Source organism: Hylobates moloch, unplaced genomic scaffold (assembly GCF_009828535.3).
Source record: "Hylobates moloch isolate HMO894 unplaced genomic scaffold, HMol_V3 SCAFFOLD_55, whole genome shotgun sequence".
Classification (NCBI taxonomy): Eukaryota; Metazoa; Chordata; class Mammalia; order Primates; family Hylobatidae; genus Hylobates; species Hylobates moloch.
Window position 1 is genome coordinate 492,969 of NW_026652330.1, and position 19,737 is coordinate 512,705.

The 19,737-nt window shown below is 45.8% G+C and overlaps 2 protein-coding genes across 6 annotated transcripts in view; one reads left to right on the forward strand and one right to left on the reverse strand.

Annotated features, from left to right (window-relative positions):
* LOC116463725 (small vasohibin-binding protein) overlaps window positions 1-19,737 on the reverse strand; it is a 65,259-nt gene that overhangs the window by 39,479 nt on the left and 6,043 nt on the right. The window contains exons 2-3 of one of the 2 annotated variants that reach the window (XM_058434818.1): window positions 17,655-17,805; window positions 14,396-14,561 (exon numbers count right to left, since the gene is read on the reverse strand). The gene's annotated coding sequence lies outside the window, so the exon portion shown is untranslated. The remainder of the gene's footprint in view (window positions 1-14,395; window positions 14,562-17,654; window positions 17,806-19,737) is intronic. The other variant, XM_032146964.2, reaches the window with a different exon arrangement.
* Window positions 1,493-7,062, forward strand: LOC116463724 (zinc finger protein 691). 4 transcript variants are annotated; one of them, XM_058434817.1, is made up of 4 exons: window positions 1,514-1,558; window positions 4,187-4,309; window positions 4,573-4,637; window positions 5,839-7,062. In XM_058434817.1, exons 3-4 carry the CDS (start codon window positions 4,587-4,589, stop codon window positions 6,700-6,702), a joined length of 915 nt encoding a protein of 304 aa, XP_058290800.1. In that variant the 5' UTR covers window positions 1,514-1,558; window positions 4,187-4,309; window positions 4,573-4,586; the 3' UTR covers window positions 6,703-7,062. The 4 variants fall into 4 exon arrangements, with proteins under 4 accessions (XP_032002851.1, XP_058290800.1, XP_032002848.1 ...); XM_032146957.2 differs by lacking the exon at window positions 4,573-4,637; XM_032146960.2 differs by lacking the exons at window positions 4,187-4,309; window positions 4,573-4,637 and having other exon boundaries at window positions 1,493-1,558.

Consider the following 19,737-nt stretch of genomic DNA (forward strand, 5'->3'; position numbering starts at 1 on the left):
ACACCAACATGGCACATGGATACATATGTAACAAACCTGCACATTGTGCATATGTACCCTAAAACTTAAAGTATAATAATAAGAAAAAAACAAAAACAACTCACATTGTCAGCTTGTGGAGGCAGAATACATACATACATATACACATACATACATGAATATACATATAATGTACACACATATGCATACATAGACATATACACATGTATATATGTATGTGTATATAGACATATACACATGTATATATGTATGTGTATATATGTGTGTATATATACATATCTGTATTATATAGGTGTATATGTATATATGTACATGTATTTAGCATGTATGCATGTGTATATGTATACACACATATACATGTGTATGCATAATACATATTCACATGTATGCATGTACATACACATGTATACATTAATGTATACATGTGTATATGTAATATACACGTGTTATACATGTATATATGTATATACATATCAGTCTATTGATTTGAATGTTAATGTCATCAAGAAATAACCTGAATATATGTATTATAACCTTACAACTATATACAACATACATACATATATATGTATGTATATATGTATACACATACACATGCATGAGAATATATGTATGTATATATAATATCCTTACAGTACTTCTGCCAGGGAGTTTATGGGGGAGGAAGTTGGTACTCCAAATGGCTAGGTGGTAGAGCCAGAGTTTTATACTTGGTTTATCTAGCTCTGAAGGCAATGCTCCTTGTTCTTTGCACTGAAACATTGTGCAGATACGAGAAGCCTGTAGTTTACATATTTCATTAGCCTTTATTTTAAAAAATTAAACCTGAACAAAAACTAGTCCTAGATACTTTGGTGATCTTGTTGTGTCTGGATTGATGAACAAGTGTCAGGCTTAATTAGGGATGCATGCGGAACCCGGGAAAATCCCTGCTCAGGGGCGCTGGGAGACCTGGAGGTTGATCCTTGAACAGGGTACTTTTAGCTTCTCCGATAAGGAGGTTGGGTTATTTTATCTTTAAACTCCCTTCCAGCTCTACCCTCCTTTGATTTTAAGTTATAAACCTTGAGTGAGGTGCCAGACTCTAGGCTTCGTTGGACGTCTACAGGGCGGTCGAGCGTTACCAACTCAAAGTAAAGAAGGAAATTTGAGTACGTGCCCCCTTGGAGGTTGTGTAGGTTAGCTATACAGATTCTACAACTTCCCAGACGAGTGGCCCTGAGACTTGGGGTTGAACGCGCGAGCACGGAAAGAAATCCCACCTTAGGACGGAACCCAGTCTCTTCAGCTCCACTCTAAACTTCCAAGTTTTCTCTGAGTCTACGCGCTTCCTTAGGACTACAACTCCCAGCATGCCAGCCAGAGGTCAAAGCTTATTGGCGGTCCCGCCAGATCGCTTGCGTTGTGGCAGTCATTGTAGCCAATGGAAATAAAGAATTATCCTAAGAAACCAATCCTGGAGTAGTAGGGCGGATCCTTCCTGGGTTCCGGCTCCGGCTCCAGCTCCTTCCCTCGCCTACAGAGGCGGCGCTGTCCCTGACCGAGCGGCGGGAGCGAGGTGGGTCCGGGTTGGGCCCGAGGTCGCGGGGGGAGGCGGACGCGACTTCGCGGGAAACTGTACACGGCCACTTCCCTCTCACCGAGGATTTGGATGCTGCTGCTTTGCTCCCTGGACCGAGTGGGAAGCCAAGGGGCCTTGTGGTCCCTCCGCCGCGACCCTCGGCCCTGGCCCCCGGCCCACGCAGCCAGGTGGCTGTCCCCACCCCATTCCCCGGCCCTTCTGTTGGGTTTGAGTATACAGCCCTCCTGCCGCTGACCATACATTCAGGATCAGCCCCTCTTCCTCTCCCACCCCTCCGTCCCCAAACCCGCCGGCAATCTCTGAAACCAGCTCTTGTCCCCTTGGGCCTCCGCCATTGGCTTCTCCCCGCCCCCCAACACACAACTCAGCCTCTTGGGCCCTGGCCCTATGACACTTCTGGCAGACTTTGCTCCCTCTTCCCTGACCATCTCCTGCGACCCTCTGACTTCCTTGGTCCTCCTCTATCTCTGACCCGTTATCTAGCTTCCCTGTACAACTACCCTGTTAGCACCTTGCTCTTGGTCTTTCATAGCTCCTCTCCCCTTCCTCCCTGCAGCCCTTGACTTGGGCCCCAAAGACCTGTAGCTTCGGTCCTCCATACCGCACTATGGCTTGGCCCCTTCCCTTTAACCTAGGCCCTTCACCTTCATCATCTGTGATCACTAGCCCCATCTTCTTGGCTCTTAACTTCTTAGACCTGGCCGCTTCTCCACTTCTCAGCCCCTTCCACCCTTGCTTCTCCCTGTGCAGCTGAGCCGCCAGGAAGACAAAGCCCAATAGACCCCTTTTCCCCCCAGATCTCTGCAGTGTGATATGAAAATGCCTCTGTACTTCAGCTGCACTGTCTTCTCAGTAGGTAGTTGGCTCTCTGTCTCTCAAGTCCCAGTCTTACCCATCCTGCAAATCTTAGGTCAAATACCGACTCTTCCATGAAACTGCTCAGCCCTGATCTCATCAGGGAGATATACCTGTATCATGTGAACTTCAGTGGTACTGTTTTTATTTCCTTCCTTCCCATCTTCTCTCCTTTTTTCTTTCAGTACCAGTGTAATGGTTAAAAGCACTGACTTTGAAGTGATGGGCATAGGGCCCAGTTCTGCCACTTACTTGCTGTGTGCCCTTGGGCAAGATACTTAATTTCTCTGAGCCTCAGCTTTCTTATCTCTAAAATAAGGATAATGTGAAGTGAAATTAGATGATTCATATATGGTGCGTAGTCCACAGCTTAGCACTTGATATGAGCTTAAAAAAATGTTAATAATGTGCCAGGTGCTGTGTTAGACACTGAGGAGTGGGTACAAAGGTGACTAAGGCACAGTCCCTGCCCCTGTCCCCTGAACTTAACCTTCTACATTGTATGACAATTTCTGGAGTTCACGTCTGTTTCACTACACTGTATCACAAACTGTGAGTGGTAATCATAATCCTAAATCCTTTTGCTCTTACATTGACCTAGTATCCAGCCCCAGGTAGAGCTGGAGCTTGGTAAATTATAGGTTCTCAGAATAGCAGTTTTGGAAGTGAGTGGAGGCTGAATAGCTCATTGCGTAGAGATACTGTAGCTGTAGGTCAGATGGGAGCAGGGCAGGGGGTGGGGGATGGGATGGTGGCGTGAATTAAGATCACATCCTGTCACTTATACATTCAAAAGACATTTGAGCACCCAGCTTTATGCTGCAGAAGGAGATTACTAATATGACCCAGTCCCTTTCCTCAAGTTGCTTATAAACTACTAATAGAAACAGACATGTTTTACTAGTAGTTGCAAACCACTATAAGCCAAGCACAAGATTCTGTGACTGCACAAAGGAGAAAGTAGGCAGGAATCAGGAGATTGCTGAGGAAAAGTGGGTGAGACAGTTCATGGTTACTTGTGTCCCATGAAGACAGAGCTGGTGTTTTATTCAACTCATTCAACAAATACTTACGAAGGATCTACTGTATATGGCTGCCACTACTCTAGAAGTTTTGGTTACATTGGTAAATTTAAAAAAAAAAAAAACAAAAACAAAGACACCAGCTCTCATGGAACTTATGTTTTAGGGAAGCAGACAATAAATGATAGACATAAAGAGAATGTCAGAAGGTAAGATGTGCTATGGGGCAGGGGGACTGGGAGTGTGGGAGTGATTTTAATTTTTTAAAGGATGGTTAGGAAACAGTGTCTAAGTATCAAGGAATAGTTTCTCATGTTTACTTGCATTTTTGGAAAGCAAATCAATTATTTTTCATATTCTTATCTAAATTCTTCAAGGAACACTAACAGGGATTGGTAAACTACAGCTCACCTCCTGTTGCTTTAAATAAAGTTTTATTAGAACACAGCCACACATTCCTTTATGTCTTGTCTATGGCTGCTTTCATGATTCATGATACAGTGGCAGAATTGAATAGTTACAGCAGATATCCCATGGCCATAAATATTTACTAAATATTATCTGGCCCTTTACAGAAAAAGCTTGTCAATCTCTGGTTCTTAAAGAGTTGAGGTTCTGTCTGTATTTCACCTTTTAGAACGTTATATACAGTTTTATGCTATTTTTAAGTTAAAAGTTTTTTCTTAACGAGATCATTTAAAAGATCTTTTTTTTGTATTCTTCACAGGGCCTGGACGTAGTGTCTTCAACAGTTCTAACAGCAGCTGCCATTTGCTGAATGACAGCATGTGTCACACACTCTGCTGAGTATTACAGGCATTTTTTTCTAATACGAAGTCTTGTAGTGTGGGTAGGTATCACAATTTTAGTGATGAGGGAGTTTAGGCTCAGAGTGGTTGAATAATTTGCAGAGAGTGATAAAGATAGTATGTGTCACAGTTGTAATCCAACCCTAAATGTAGTCAGTACCGCTTTCTTTATCCTGTGTTTCTTTTTTCCAGAAATACTTGCAGACTTGAAGGAATTATCAGTCTTTTCATTTTCTATCATCAGTGTCCTATGATAGTTAGTGCTTCCCTCCCTCATCCCTTTGTTCATGTCACTGTTCACCAGCCCACTCTGCTGAAATGTCGTTATTTCTTCAAGGCCCAGAGGAAATGCTACCACTCTCATCAGAGGTACTTCTCCCCCCAACTCTTTCCTTGTCCTTGGCTGTAGGAACCCAAAGGAGTCTGTGCAGCTTAGCACACATTTACTGATGTTTGCACAAATCAGGACCTGTACTGGGCACTCATGTGTTTAGTTTTGGGGTGGGGTGTGGGGAGTGTGGTTTGTGTATCTGTGTCTGTGTTTATCTTTGTGTGTACTTGGTATGTGTGTGTCTGTGTGTGGTATGTGGGTATATGTGTGTAGACATGTATGTAGCTATATATGTGTGTGGCTGTGGTATGTGGCTATATGTGGTGTGAGTGTGTACGTAATGTGTATGTGTGTGGTGTGATAAGGTTTGGCTGTGTGTGGTGTGTAGGTGTGTGGCTGTTGTGTGTGTGGTATGAGAATGTGACCGAGTATGTCTGGTATGTGAGTATGACTGTGTCACATGAGAATGTGGCTTTGTGTATGGTGTGAGTGTGTATGTGTGATTCTGCTTGCTTGTGTGCATGCATGCATGTGTGGGTGGGGGGCATGGGCAGGGCTTTGTGTGGTGTTTGAGAATGTAGTGGAGGGCACTGACTGATCAGAAGAAACACAGCCCAGGCCCCACAGTAGGTCCTGGAGGTCCCAGGAATTAACCCAGATGTTTACTTGCTAGATTCTGGTGTGGTCTGGAGAGGGGTAGAGTGGCAGAAATCTCAAGAAAAGCCAAAGCTGGGCCTTGTCATCTAGGAGAGCCTCAAGATTTAGAGGTTTTCTTTTGTTCATTTTGAAAGCAGGCAAATAAGTGGATACTTTTAAGGAAGGTTTTTCAAAAAGGATTAAACATAAAAAGAGTTACAGTTAACTTAGGCAGAAAAATTGAACTTATCCCAAAATGAAAGCTCTTTTACTTGCCCACAAATTATAGTCTGCATTGTCATTGCTTAGTGGTTTCAAGAAGAGTGACATTATTCAAATGGCACAAATATCATCCTGGTGGTGGTGAACAAAGCCGGTGCTTTATTTTTGCTCTGGTGGGTAGTTTTAAATATCTCTGAAAGTTTGTCACTTAAAAGGTAGCAAGTAAAGGTATATTCTGTCCAAGTATTCCAGTTGATTGAAGTTATTTCTAATGGATGGTCCCATGGGGAAGGTGTATACCCTTCAAACTGAACAAAAGATTCCCTGTGATCTGGCCCAACCCAAAGAATAAAGGTGTTGGCCATTTGTGTTCATTCTCAGGGTTCAGAGATGGGCAGTGAGAAGGAGCAGAGTCCAGAACCACACCTGCCTGAGGAAGGGGAAGGGGGTAAGCCTTGGAGAGTGGATGACTCAGAGGGTTCTTGGATCTCACCTGGGGAGAAGGAGCATGGGCAAGAGAGCCTGTCGGATGAACTGCAAGAAACGCATCCAAAAAAGCCATGGCAGAAAGTCACTGTCCCGGCTCGAGAGCTCGGGGACCCCATTGCTCATCCAAGGCATGAGGCAGATGAGAAGCCCTTTATATGTGCCCAGTGTGGCAAAACCTTCAATAATACCTCCAACCTGAGAGCACACCAGCGGATCCACACTGGTGAGAAGCCTTACAAGTGTTCTGAATGTGGCAAGAGCTTCTCGAGAAGCTCCAACCGCATCCGGCACGAGCGGATCCACCTGGAAGAGAAACACTACAAATGCCCCAAGTGTCAGGAGAGCTTTCGGCGGCACTCAGACCTCACCACGCACCAGCAAGATCACCTAGGCAAGCGGCCATACCGCTGTGACATCTGTGGCAAGAGCTTCAGCCAGAGCGCCACGCTAGCTGTGCATTACCGGACCCACCTGGAGCCAGCACCCTACATTTGCTGTGAGTGTGGGAAGAGCTTCAGCAACAGCTCCAGCTTTGGCGTGCATCACCGCACCCACACAGGTGAGAGACCTTATGAGTGCACTGAGTGTGGGCGGACCTTCAGCGATATCTCCAACTTTGGAGCACACCAGCGGACCCACAGAGGGGAGAAGCCCTACCGGTGCACTGTGTGTGGGAAACACTTCTCCCGGAGCTCGAATCTCATCCGCCACCAGAAAACTCACTTGGGCGAGCAGGCTGGGAAAGATTCCAGCTGAAGGAGAGCCCCATTTAGAGTGAGGGAGAGCGAGCGAGAGACCCTAACCTATTGGAGGAAGATCTTTAGCATCTTTTGCTGCTACCTTGACCTCAAGCCCTTCATCCCACTTTGGAGAATGGTTTTGTGTTGCCTCTGAAGTCAGGATCTCAGGAAGTCCTGAGAAGGGACTCTGGAGTCAAAACCCTTGCCTCTCTCCAGGCCAATTTCTCATGTTGGAAAGTCAGAGGACCCAGTCTTGGCTTCACTTTCTTGGGGTGAAAGAGAAATAGGGTAGGCTCAGAACATGCTCATGTCATTAAGGCGGCAGTCCCCCTGGCCTTTGAGGAAGTACCTATGAGATGGGTGTCACTATCTGAAAGTTCTCCAAATTGTCTGTGAACTGCTTAGGTAGGAGTGCACTGCAGTATCCTGCTAGTTCCCACCTGTTGTGCCCCAACTTTGCTTCTAGATCTCTAGGCTGGGAGGAGTGACCTTCTCAATGGAAGAGGCCTCCTTGGTCTGGAGAAGAGATCTGAGGTCCCGCCTTAGAAATGAAAGGGAAACCCTCAGGGAGCCATGACCCAGGGACCTTCATACTCCCCCATGTTTGTTACTTGTTATCCCTCCCCCAACCTGCCTCTGTTTTCCCCAGAGTGATTAGCAGTAAAACCCTTCAATGAAAAGGACCCGTGTACTTATTTTGGGAAGTGGGGAGCTGGGGAGATTGTCCCACTGAACCCACTCTGGAAGGGAGTTGAATTCTAAGAAAGACAGATGGGTAGATGCTCTGAAAAGCAAAGGAAAGCAGACTGAGTTTCTGGGGCCTTTGAGGAGAAGGGGGAAAGGAAAAGAACTAACATTAATTGAGCATCCACTACATGCGATTAATTCTATCAGTCACATTTACATTCATTATCTCATGTAGTTCTCACAGCAACCCTCAAAGGAATAAGAAGAGGACATGGAAGTGAGGGAAGATAAAGTCACTTGCTGTGAAGTCATACAGCAAGTATGTTGTGGAGCAGAGTTCAAACTTGGGCCTCCCTGACTGCCAGCTGTTGCTCTTTTCACTATATTTACCTTTTGGCTTCTGAAGGAGGAGCCACTTAGGAGACTTGCCTGGAGGTAGGAGCCAGTGTGGCCTCTTGATATGGCCTTGGACCATCTGTTCTGTGGCAAGTCAGTACCAAGCTTGAGAACCTTTTCAACTTTATTTTATTTTGAGGTCAACTTTATTTTATTCTGAGACAGGGTCTTGCTCTGTCGCCCAGGCTGGAGTGCAGTGGTGTGACCACAGCTCACTGCAGCCTTGATCTCCTGGGCTCAAGTGATCCTCCCACCTCAGTGTCTGGAGTAGCTGGGACTGCAGGTGCACACCACCACACCTAGCCCTCAATGTTATTGATTGAGCACTTACTCTGTGCCTAGGAAAAATGGCAGTGACAGGGAGTAGGGGGTGAAGGGTGGGATAAGCTGAGAGAAATCTTAAAACCCATAATGAGAGTCTTTGCTTTTAGTAGCAATAGTTTAGTCCCCAAAGCTGGAACAGCTTAGCAGGGATTACGTCTGGTTTCCCATCCTCCTGGTTTAGGCCTGGCTCCACATGGCAGATTTCAGTGTTTTCTACATGGCAGTTTAGTGTTCACCCAGTTTTCCTCTAACAAATACAAAAGACCCCTATCTACCTCTCATGTAAATCTGGAGCCCTGCTCTTCCAGAGTGAGGGGCCCCCTTCATTTGTAGCCAGTTGGCAGAGTGTGATTCTGGCATCGGGCTTGGAACTGACATCACCCATAACCTTACCTAACATGGGGACCCTGCCGTTCACCAGTAAGAGATGTGCTAGGAACTTTACACTCATTACTGAATTCTCACAGCAACTAAGAGTGACCTGCATTTGTCATGTGTAGAAATAGGCTGATAGAGAAAGTGACTTGCCCAAGGTTACAGAGCAAGTAAATGCAGAGTGTAGGGCCTGAACTACTGCCCAAATTCAAGTCCTGTATTTTGTCCAACTATAAAAGACTCCCCAAATGATTCATTTATATTTATAGGGTACTTTACTGTTTACCAAGCACTTTTATTTCACACACATTTTCCGATTCCTTGAAAATCTCCACACAATATATTTTAAACATAACTTGTGTGTGTGAGTTGGCACACACCCTAATAATAAAAATCACCATCTTTTAAATACCTACTAAGTGCCAATTATCGTACAGCTCTTATCTCTAATCTTCATACTATCCTGTAAGATAGTAATGTCCTCATGTTCAAGGCACGAAAATTCTGTGAGATTAAATGACCAGACCTATTGGCAGAGTTGGGACTTAATTCAGGTATGTCTGATCCCAAGGTCAAGCTCTTCATTATACCCACTGTCAAGCTAGGTCTACAGATCCCCTCTTAGTCTGGGAAGCTTGGTCTGACTCCTTCCTGACTTGGAGACTTTGTGACAACCACTGTGACGTTTTTTGCTCTTAGTTTTTTTTTTGAGACAGAGTTTCATTCTTGTTGCCCAGGCTAGAGTGCAATGGCGCGATCTCGGCTCACTGCAACCTTCACCTCCCAGGTTCAAACGATTCTCCTGCCTCAGCCTCCCGAGTAGCTGGGATTACAGGCATGTGCCACCATGCCCGGCTAATTTTGTAGTTTTAGTAGAGACGGGGTTTCTCTATGTTGGACAGGCTGGTCTCAAACTCCCGACCTCAGGTGATCCGCCTGTCTCGGCCTTCCAAAGTGCTGGGATTACAGGCGTGAGCCACCATGCCCAGCCCCACTGTGACTTTTATAAGAGTATCTGCTGCCAGTTGGGCCTACGACCAATGTACCAGGCCCCTGCTTTGATCTTGGAACATAACTCACCAGCCAATCTCACTTGTCTCCTTTTTTTTTTTTTTTTTTTTTGTGAGATGGAGTCTTACTCTGTTGCCCACGCTGGAGTGCAGTGGCGCGATCTTGGCTCACTGCAACCTCCGCCTCCCGGGTTCAAGCAGTTCTCCTACCTCAACCTCCCGAGTAGCTGGGATTACAGGCATGTGCCACAACACCCGGCTAGTTTTTGTATTTTTACTAGAGATGGGGTTTTGCCATGTTGGCCAGGCTGGTCCTGACCTCAGGTGATCCGCCTGCCTCAGCCTCCCAAAGTGCTGGGATTACAGATGTGAGCCACTGTGCCCGGCTCACTTGCCCTTTTTTGACCCTAACTTATATGCTAAGATTGTTTGTGTTAGTGCTTTTGAGTCCTGACTAGTCCGTTTATTCACTCTCTAACTTCCTTTTAAACTTTATTTTATCCTTCATTCCCCTTATTTTTTTCCCTTTCTCCCTCACTCCATCTACTCTTTCTTCTTCCTCTCCCTCTTTTCCTCCGTCCCTCTTAGTAGTAACTTGTAATACTGACATTGAAGACAATGTGGCCCCTGATTTCTAGTGCAGGAGATTGCCACACAGATCCAGAGTTGCAATGCAGGATGATAGGTATCATTACAGTTGTGCCCAGGATGCTGTAGGAGCCGGGGGAGTGCCTTAACCTGGCCTATACTGGACAGTGGGGCCCAGAAGTGAGTAAGACATAGTCCTTCCTGGCTGGGTGCAGTGGCTCATTCCTGTAATCCCAGCACTTTGAGAGGCCGAGGCGGGCGGATCACGAGGTCAGGAGATCGAGACCATGCTGGCTAATATGGTGAAACCCCGTCTCTACTAAAAATATAAAAAATTAGCCAGGCGTGGTGGCGGGCACCTGTAGTCTCAACTACTCAGGAGGCTGAGGCAGGAGAATGGTGTGAACCCGGGAGGCGGAGCTTGCAGTGAGCCGAGATCGCACCACTGCACTCCAGCCTGGGCGACAGAGCAAGACTCCGTCTCAAAAAAAAAAAAAAAAAAGACATAGTCCTTCCTGCAAGGAATGCAGAGGAAGCGAAACCACTCTGAACAAGGTGCTGGGGGAACACAGGTGGGAATGGTTAACTTCACAGGAGAGGGGAATCTGAAAGGATGATTGAATTTGGTGTGAATGAATAGGTGTTTATAGCAGAGAAAAGAGAGGAAAGGAAAAGTATTTCAGCTGGAAGGGAAGGCTTAGTGTTTTAGGAAATAATGAAATGTTTGATAGTGTGCCCTGTGTGAGGAGGAGAGGAAGCCCTTGTGTTGGATGCCAGGGTAAGAAATTTTGGACTGTGGACAATAAGGAATTTTAAAGCTGGGGAATGACGTGATAACATTCACTCTTTATTCAGGAAAAGCACTTGGGCTAGTGTGGAGGATGAACTAAAGGGGGATGAGTGATTTGGAAATATGCTTTGTGTGTAAACCAGGTGCCAATTAGGACCCTCCTGATCCATAGAGAGTTCTGTATGATTGCCTCAGAGCATTGCCAATTCCACAAAATGGGAAAGTTCAAACCTTCCACACAATTTCTGCAGATTCCTGGGGTTTATGACCTCATAATCTCTTGCCTGAGATTCCTGTGACCTGTACAAACCTTTTCTATTTTGTCCGCATTAGTCCTGTCACAGAACTCAGCTCTTTTGATAAGTTTAGAATCCTTTCTAGAGATTGAGAATCTTAGTGAGGAGTTACATTAAGGCATGTCAGTAGCTTCCTATCCTGTCATCTCTGCTCGCCTCCCCACCCTCTCTCTGGATTGCCACAATAAGACTATGGTGCATCGTTGTTTTTTGTTTGTTTTTCTGAGATAAGGTCTCCCTCTTGCCCAGGCTGGAGTGCAGTAGTGTGATCACAGCTCACTGCAGCCTCCATCTCCTGAGCTCAAGCAATCCTCCTACCTCAGCCACCTCAGTGGCTGGGACCACAGATGTGTGCCACCGCACCTGGCTATTTATTTTTGTTAGAGATGGGGGTCTCACTGTCAGGCCTCTGAGCCCAACCTAAGCCATCGTAACCCCTGTGACTTGCACGTATACACCCAGATGGCCTGGAGCAACTGAAAAACCACAAAAGAAGTGAAACAGCCAGTTCCTGCCTTAACTGATGACATTCCACCATTGTGATTTGTTCCTGCCTCACCTTAACTAATGAATCAACCTTGTGACAGTCCTCCCCTGGACAATGAGTCTCAGGAGCTCCCCACGGAGCACCTTGTGACCCCCGCCCCTGCCCACAAGAGATAACCACCTTTAACTAATTTTCCACTACCTACCCAAATCCTATAAAACTGCCCCACCCCTATCTCCCTTTGCTGACTCTCTTTTTGGACTCAGCCCACTTGCACCCAAGTGAAAATAAACAGCCTTGTTGCTTACACAAAGCCTGGTTAGGTCGTCTCTTCACACGGATGTGCGTAACATTTGATGCCGAAGAACCCGGGACGGGGGACTCCTTTGGGAGACTGGCCCCCTGTCCTTGCCCTCACTCCATGAGGAGATCCACCTATGACCTCGGGTTCTCAGACCAGCCCAAGGAACATCTCACCAATTTCAAGTCAGGTAAGCAGTCTCCTCACTCTTCTCCAGCCTTTCTTGCTACCCTTCGATATCCCTATCCTTCCAATTCCAGTTCTTTTTCCTCTCTAGTAGAGACAAAGGAGACACATTTTATCCGTGAACTCAAAAACTCTGACGTTGGTCATGGATTTGGGAAGACAGTCTTCCCTTGGTGTCTGATCATAGCGGGGACGCCTGCCTTGATCATTCACCCACACTCCCTTGGTGGCAGGTCAATTGCAGGGACGCCTGCTTTGACTGCTCACTCACATTACAGCCCAGGACTCAGTCAGGGATGCCTACTGGAAGCCTGGTAGGTGCCCACCTCCATTTCTCCGTGTCTCTACCTTCCTCTTTAAACTTACCTTCTCCATTATGGGCAACCTTCCACCATCCATTCCTCCCTCTTCCCCCTTAGCCTGTGTTCTTAAAAACTTAAAACCCCTTCAACTAACACCTGACCTAAAACCTAAACATCTTAGTTTCTTCTGTAATACTGCTTGACCCCAATACAAACTTGACAATAGTTCCAAGTGGCCAGAGAATGGCACTTTCGATTTGTCTATCCTACAAGACCTAGATAATTTTTGTCAAAAATTGGGCAAATGGTCTGAGGTGCCTTACTTCCAGGCCTTTTTTACACTTCACTCCCTCCCTAGTCTCTGCTCCCAGTGCAACTTGTCCCAGATTTTCCTTCCGTTTCTCCCGTTTGTTCCTTCAGTCTCCATCCCAAGTTCAGAGTCCTCCAAATCCTCCTTTTCCACTGACCCCTCTGACCTCTCTCCTCTTCCCCTGGCTGCTCCTTGCCAGGCTGAGTTGGGTCCCAATTCTTCCACAGCCTCTGCTCCCCAACCCTATAACCCTTCTATTACACCCCTCCTCACACCTGGTCTGGCTTACAGTTTCGTTCCGCAACTAGCTCTCCTCCACCTGCCCAACAATTTTCTCTTAGAGAGGTGGGTGGAGCTGAAGTCATAGTCAGGGTACATGTGCCTTTTTCCCTATTGGACCTCTCCCAGATCAGTCAGTGTTGAGGCTCTTTCTCATCAGACCCCACTAAATATATACAGGAATTCCAATATTTAACTCAGTCCTACAATTTAACCTGGAGTGACTTAAATGTCATCCTGACTTCTACCCTCTCCCCAGATGAGCAAGAGAGCTTATACCCTAGCCCAATCTCACGCTGATGACTGCCTTCACAGTCAAAGTATAGCTTATTCCAGGCCTCCAAGAAGGCACCAGGGCATGTGAATGCCAAGAAGTCCCATGATATACTGCCTGCACACTGGATAAACATGAAATATGGTGGTGAAATTCAGTGTGAGTTTGAAAGCCTGAGAAACAGGGGAGCCAATGACATAACTCCCAATCCAAGGCTGGGGACCTGAGACCCAGGTGGCTGCTGCTCTGACTCCTGAAGTCTGAAGGCCTAAGCTTATTCCAGAAACATAAGGAGTTTTCAAAATTAGAAGCTCCATCAGTGCTTTTGGCTTCCCAGCCTAGTCTCCTGTCCAAAGGAAGAAAATGGATGTCCCAGCTCAAGAGAGAGAGAGAGAATTCTCCCTTCCTCTACCTTTTTACTCCACTCAGATGGGCCCTCAGTGAGTTGGATAATACCTGCTAACACTAGGATGGGTGAATCATTTTTACTCAGTATGCTGACCCAAATGCTAATCTCTGGGAATACTCTAAACACATACCCAGAAATGTTATACTAGCTACCTGGGTCTTCCTTAACCCAGTCAAGTTGACACATAAAATTAACCATTATACCATTCAAAGCCTGCCAGACACATCCTCTGACCCAGGTGCCCAGCTTGGGGGTGGAAGAGACCCAGTACAGGAAGTAGGTATTTTGAGAGCACATTCAAGGCAGACTTAGGAAACAAAATCCCAAAGGCAGCCAGAAGAATACTAATTTGAATCCTCCAAAAAGGTTATCTTCAAACTGGGTATTTATACCTGTGGATGTCCAAAAAATTTTCCAAGGAATATGTGAACATATTTAGCTTTAAGGGAATCGATGTCCAAATCCCAATCTTTACTTTCTGCATGTACTCTTTCCAAAAACTAATCTTCCTGAGAGGAGTAACGTCAGTAATACAGCATAATAGGACATTTCACACCTTGTTCCTCCATAGACACTGATAATACATGGTCCAAAAAGCTTTTATGAGAATTCTAGAAACTAGTGCCTGAGGCAAGCTCAAAATCAAGAACAGCTATATTAAAATAGGTAAGAAAAACCATTTTCATTTAACTTACAATAGCCCTTTCCCAAAGCCAGTACAGCTTGGTGCTTTCAGGAGTAAATGCCCAACTTGAAGCTTCTACCTTGAGAGGGAAGCAGAAGGGCAGAATGTGCGTCCAACATTCAGGCTTTTCAGGGGCTCCCTGAGGGACTGGTTTCTGTCTTGCCCGACATCGAGTGCTGATAAAGTAAAAAAAAAAAAAAAAAATTATATATGTATACACACACACACACACACACACACACACACACACACACACTCTGAATCCCTGGGGACTGCTGAGAACAAGAGACATCAACAGCTTGTTGTAGACCCTGAGAACTTGCAGTACGGTAGACAGACACTAGAGAGAGCAAGAGACTACAAGCTTCTGAAAAGACATCAGCAAACCTCTTGAATTGGGAAATTACAGGGATAAGCCCAAGAATACATATCTCCAGAAAAGGTTTGAGAGATCACTCTCGCAAACTGTTAGTTGAGCTGACTGTTTAAGGTTTTCCCCTTTATGAAGCCAATCCATTAAAACTGGAAGACATGGTCATTTTTTCAAATCCATAAACTCTTGCAAAAAATAACAAGACATATGATGATAGTGGGAAACATGGTCCAGAGGACCAAATATCTCAGAAATGGAACCCTAAAGAAACAGAGATCTATGAATTACCTGACAACGAATTCAAAATAATCATCTTAAAGAGGCTCAGTGGGCTACAAGAGAATCAGATAGACAAATGAAACCAGGAAGTGATGCATAAAAACCAGAATACCAACAAGGACGCAGAGGCCAGGTGCAGTGGCTCACGCCTGAAATTCCAGCACTCTGGGAGGCTAAGGCAGGAGGACTACCTGACCCCAGGTGTTTGAGACCAGCCTTGGAAATAGAGTGAGACCCTGTCTCTAAAAAGAAAAAAAAGGCCGGGCGTGGTGGCTCATGCCTGTAATCCCAGCACTTTGGGAGGCTGAGGTGGGTGGATCACGAGGTCAGGAGATCGAGACCATCCTGGCTAACACGGTGAAACCCCGTCTCCAGTAAAAATACAAAAAATTAGCCAGGCGAGGTGGCGGGCGCCTGTAGTCCCAGCTACGCGGGAGGCTGAAGCAGGAGAATGGCCTGAACCCCGGGGGGCGGAGCCTGCAGTGAGCCGAGATCGCGCCACTGCACTCCAGAGAGCAATACTCCGTCTTGGAAAAAAAAAAAAAAAAAAGAAAGAAAAAAAAGACAGAATCTGTTAAGAAAAAGACCAAATGGAAATTCTGGAGTTGAAAAAAACAGTAACTGAATTGAACAATTCACTAGAAGGGATCATAACAGATTTAACTGAGCAGAAGAAACAATCAGGAAATTTGAGACAGGTTATTTGAAATTACTGAGTCAGGGGAAACAAAATAAAAAAAGATGAAGAAAAGTTAAGAAAGCCTAAGGGACTTATGGGATACAATGTATGATCCAAAGAAGCCATCCCTGAGACACATAATAATCAAACTGTCAAAAGTCAAAGAGAGACTCTGAAGGCAGCAAGAGAAAAGTGACTCATGAAGTACAAGGGAGCTCTTATAAAATTATCAGCAGATTTCTCAGCAGAAACCTTACAGGACAGAAGGGAGTGGGATGATATATTCAGAGCACTGAAAGAAAAACTGCCAAGCAAGAATAATATTCAGGAAAATTGTCCTTCAGAAATGAAGGAGAAGATTTTTGGTTTCCAGTCCAGCATGTAAGGAGCTTAGAAGATAACACTCCATCTAGACAAGTTAAAAAGCTGAGCAACAACAACAAAACCAAACAAAAGCTGAACTCTTCTTAGATTTGTTAGAGGAATGAGACCACTAGGCAGATTGCTGCCGCCAAAATTGGAAAGACAGGAAAATACAGGCAGTCACAAATTACTGGAAATGCAATAGATGAGCAGAAGCCTCTACAGGAGGTTTGAAAATAGGAATAGGAAAACCTAAACTGTAACTTCCCCAATTTTTGGAGAACCAGCGTGGACAACTCAGAGAGTTAAAAACTCCACCAGGGGCCAGGCATGGTGGCTCACACCTGTAATCCCAACACTTTGGGAGGCTGAGGTGGGAGGATTGCTTGAGCTCAACAGTTTAAGACCAGGCTATGCAACATGGCAAGATCCCGTCTCTTTAGAAACTTTAAAAATTAGCTGGGTTTGGTAGTGCACTCCAGCAGTCCCACCTCCTCAGGAGGCTGAGGCAGGAGAATCACTTGAGCCCAGAGGGGTTGACGCTGCAGTGAGCCATGATCATGTCACTGCACTCCAGTCTGGGTGACAGAGCAAGACCCTGTCTCAAAAGAAAAAAAAACATTCCGGGGTATGGAGTTATGGAGATGCCCCAACACTTTTGTTATTTTTACCTCTCACAGCTCTACCAGATCCTCACAGTAAATCTCAGAGAAAAATCCCTTCATGCTTCTGGCAGAGGGAGGGGAAATAAACCATTTTGCAGTATGCCAGAGCATTCTGTTGTTTTTAAAAAGGTCTACCCTCAGGAGAAAGAATTTTGCCAGAGCCTAACCTACCCTGGGGAAGGGAAATACCCAACTCCAGCAGGCTGTAGTCTCCCACCTGGGGGAAAAAAAATACCAACTCCAGCTTCCTCTAGGCTTCCCTGTAGGAAAAGGGAGATATTCAACTTCAGTCTCCTCTAGCGGTGACTAAGGGGAAAAAACAAAAGCTGAGAATCACTGGTGAAGTTCACAGTCCAGACCCAAAGGCTCACCAAAAGACTGAGACCTAATAATAGAACTGTAGAACACTTCTCCTCCTGCAACACCACACTGCTACATTACTAAAGAGCTGTATCTTTTTTTTTTTTCCCAAGGCAGAGTGAGTCTCACTCTGTCGCCCAGGCCGAGTGCAATAGCACAATTATAGCTCGCTGTAGCCTCGAACTCCTGGGCTCAAGTGATCCTTCTGCTTGAGCCTCCCAAGTAGCTGGGACTACAGGCAGGCTCAGTTAAGGTTTTCTTGTTGTTTTTTCAGAGAGAGGTCTCACTCTGTTCCCCAGGCTCTAAAGGCCTATTTACCACAGTTCCATTTACCCAGTACAGAATGGCTTATTTTTTTCCAACAAAAAAATTAGAAGGCACACTAAAAGGCAAAAAACCACAGCTTGAACAAATAGTGCAAGCATCAGAACCAGACACAGACATGGCAGGGATGTTGGAATTCCCAGACTACTATCGTGTCCGAAATTGGTGGGCTCTTGGTCTCACTGACTTCAAGAATGAAGCCGTGAACCCTCGCGGTGACTGTTACCGTTCTTAAAAGTTGTGTGTCCAAAGTTTGTTTCTTCTGATGTTCAGACGTGTTCAGAGTTTCTTCCTTCTGGTGGGTTCGTGGTCTTGCTGGCTTCAGGAGTGAAGCTGCAGACCTTCATGGTGTTAAAGCTCATAAACGCAGTGCCGACCTAAAGAGTGAGCAGCAGCAACATTTTTGCAAAGAGCAAAAGAACAAACCCACCACACTGCACAAAACCACCCCAGCACGTTGCTGCTGCTAGCTTGGGCAGCCTGCTTTTATTCCCTTATCTGACCCCACCCACATCCTGCTGATTGGCCCATTTTACAGAGAGTTGATTGGTCCATTTTACAGAGAGCTGATTGGTCCGTTTTACAGAGAGCTGATTGGTCCGTTTTGACAGGGGGCTGACTGGTGCGTTTACAATCCCTGAGCTAGACACAGAGTGCTGATTGGTGTATTTACAATCCTCTAGCTAGAGGTAAAAGTTCTCCAAATTCCCACCAGATTAACTAGACACAGAGCACTGATTGGTGTATTTACAAACCTTGAGCTAGACACAGAGTGCTGATTGGTGTATTTACAATCCTTCAGCTAGACATAAAGTTTCTCAAAGTCCTCACCAGATTAGCTAGATACAGAGTGCTGATTGGTGCATCCACAAGCCCTGAACTTGACACAGAGTGCTGACTGGTGCACGTACAATCCTCCGGCTAGACATAAAAGTTCTCCAAGTCCCCATCCAACTCAGGAGCCCAGCTGGCTTCACCCAGTGGATCCCACGCCAGGGCTGGGTGCGGAGATGCCTGCCAGTCCCGTGCCATGCACCTGCACTCCTCAGCCCTTGCGCGGTAGATGGGACTGAGCACCGCGGAGCAGGGAGCGGTGCCCATCAGTGAGGCTGGGGCTGTGTGGGAGCCCACCACAACAGGGCTCAGGTATGGTGGGCTGCAGGTCCTGAACCCTGCCCTGCAGGGAGGCGGCTGAGGCCTGGTGAGAATTCAAGCACGGCCCGGGCCGGCAGTGCTGGGGGACCCAGCGCCCCCTCTGCAACTGCTGGCCCAGGTGCTAAGCCCCTCACCGCTCTGGGCCAGAGATGCCGGCCGGCCGCTGTGGCTGCTGGGCTTGGAGCCCACGCCCACCCGGAACTCGCGCTGGCCTGCTAGCGCCACGGGTAGCCCCGGTTCCCGCCGGCGACTCTCCCTGCACACCTCCCCTCAAGCAGAGGGAGCCGGCTTCAGCCTCGGCCAGCCCAGAGAGGGGCTCCCACAGTGCAGTGGTGGGCTGAAGGGCTCCTCAAGCATGGCCAGAGCAGATGCCAAGGCCGAGGAGGTGCTGAGAGCGAACGAGGGCTGCTAGCACATTGTCACCTCTCACTATGATTAATACGTTAAGAGCTCTAATGGAAAAAGTAGATAACATGCAAAAACAGATAGACAATTTAAAGAGAAAGATGAAAATTATAAGAAAGAATAAAAAAGAAATGATAGAGATAAGAAAAAAACCACTAACAAACGAAGAAAGCTTTCGATGGACTCATTAGTACACTGCACATGGCTGGAGAAAAAAGAACCTCTGAGCTTCAGGATATGTCAACAGAAACTTTGAAAACTGAAAGTGAAGAGAAAAAAGATGAGAAAAAATGAGAAAGAATATCTAATTACAAAAAGTATAATACAGGCATAATGAGAATACCTGAAAAAGAAAGAGAGAAAGGAACAACAGAAACATTTGAAGCAATAATGCCTGAGAATTTCACCAAATTAGTGCCAGACACCAAACCACAGATCAGGAAGCTCAGAAATCACCGAACAAAATAATGCCAAAAACAAACAAACAAATAAACTACACCTAGACATATAATATTCAAGCTGCAAAAAATTAAAGATGAAGAAAAAATTCTGAAAGAAGCCAGAGGAAAAAAAGCCACTTACCTATAGAAGAGCAAAAATAAGAATTATATCGAACTTCTCCTCAGAAATCAAGTAAGCAAGAAGATAATGGAGTGGAATACTTAGTGTTGAAAGAGAAAAAGCCAAAAACCTAGGATTCTATACACAATTTCAAAGCAATCAGATTAAAATAATAAAAATTATATCAG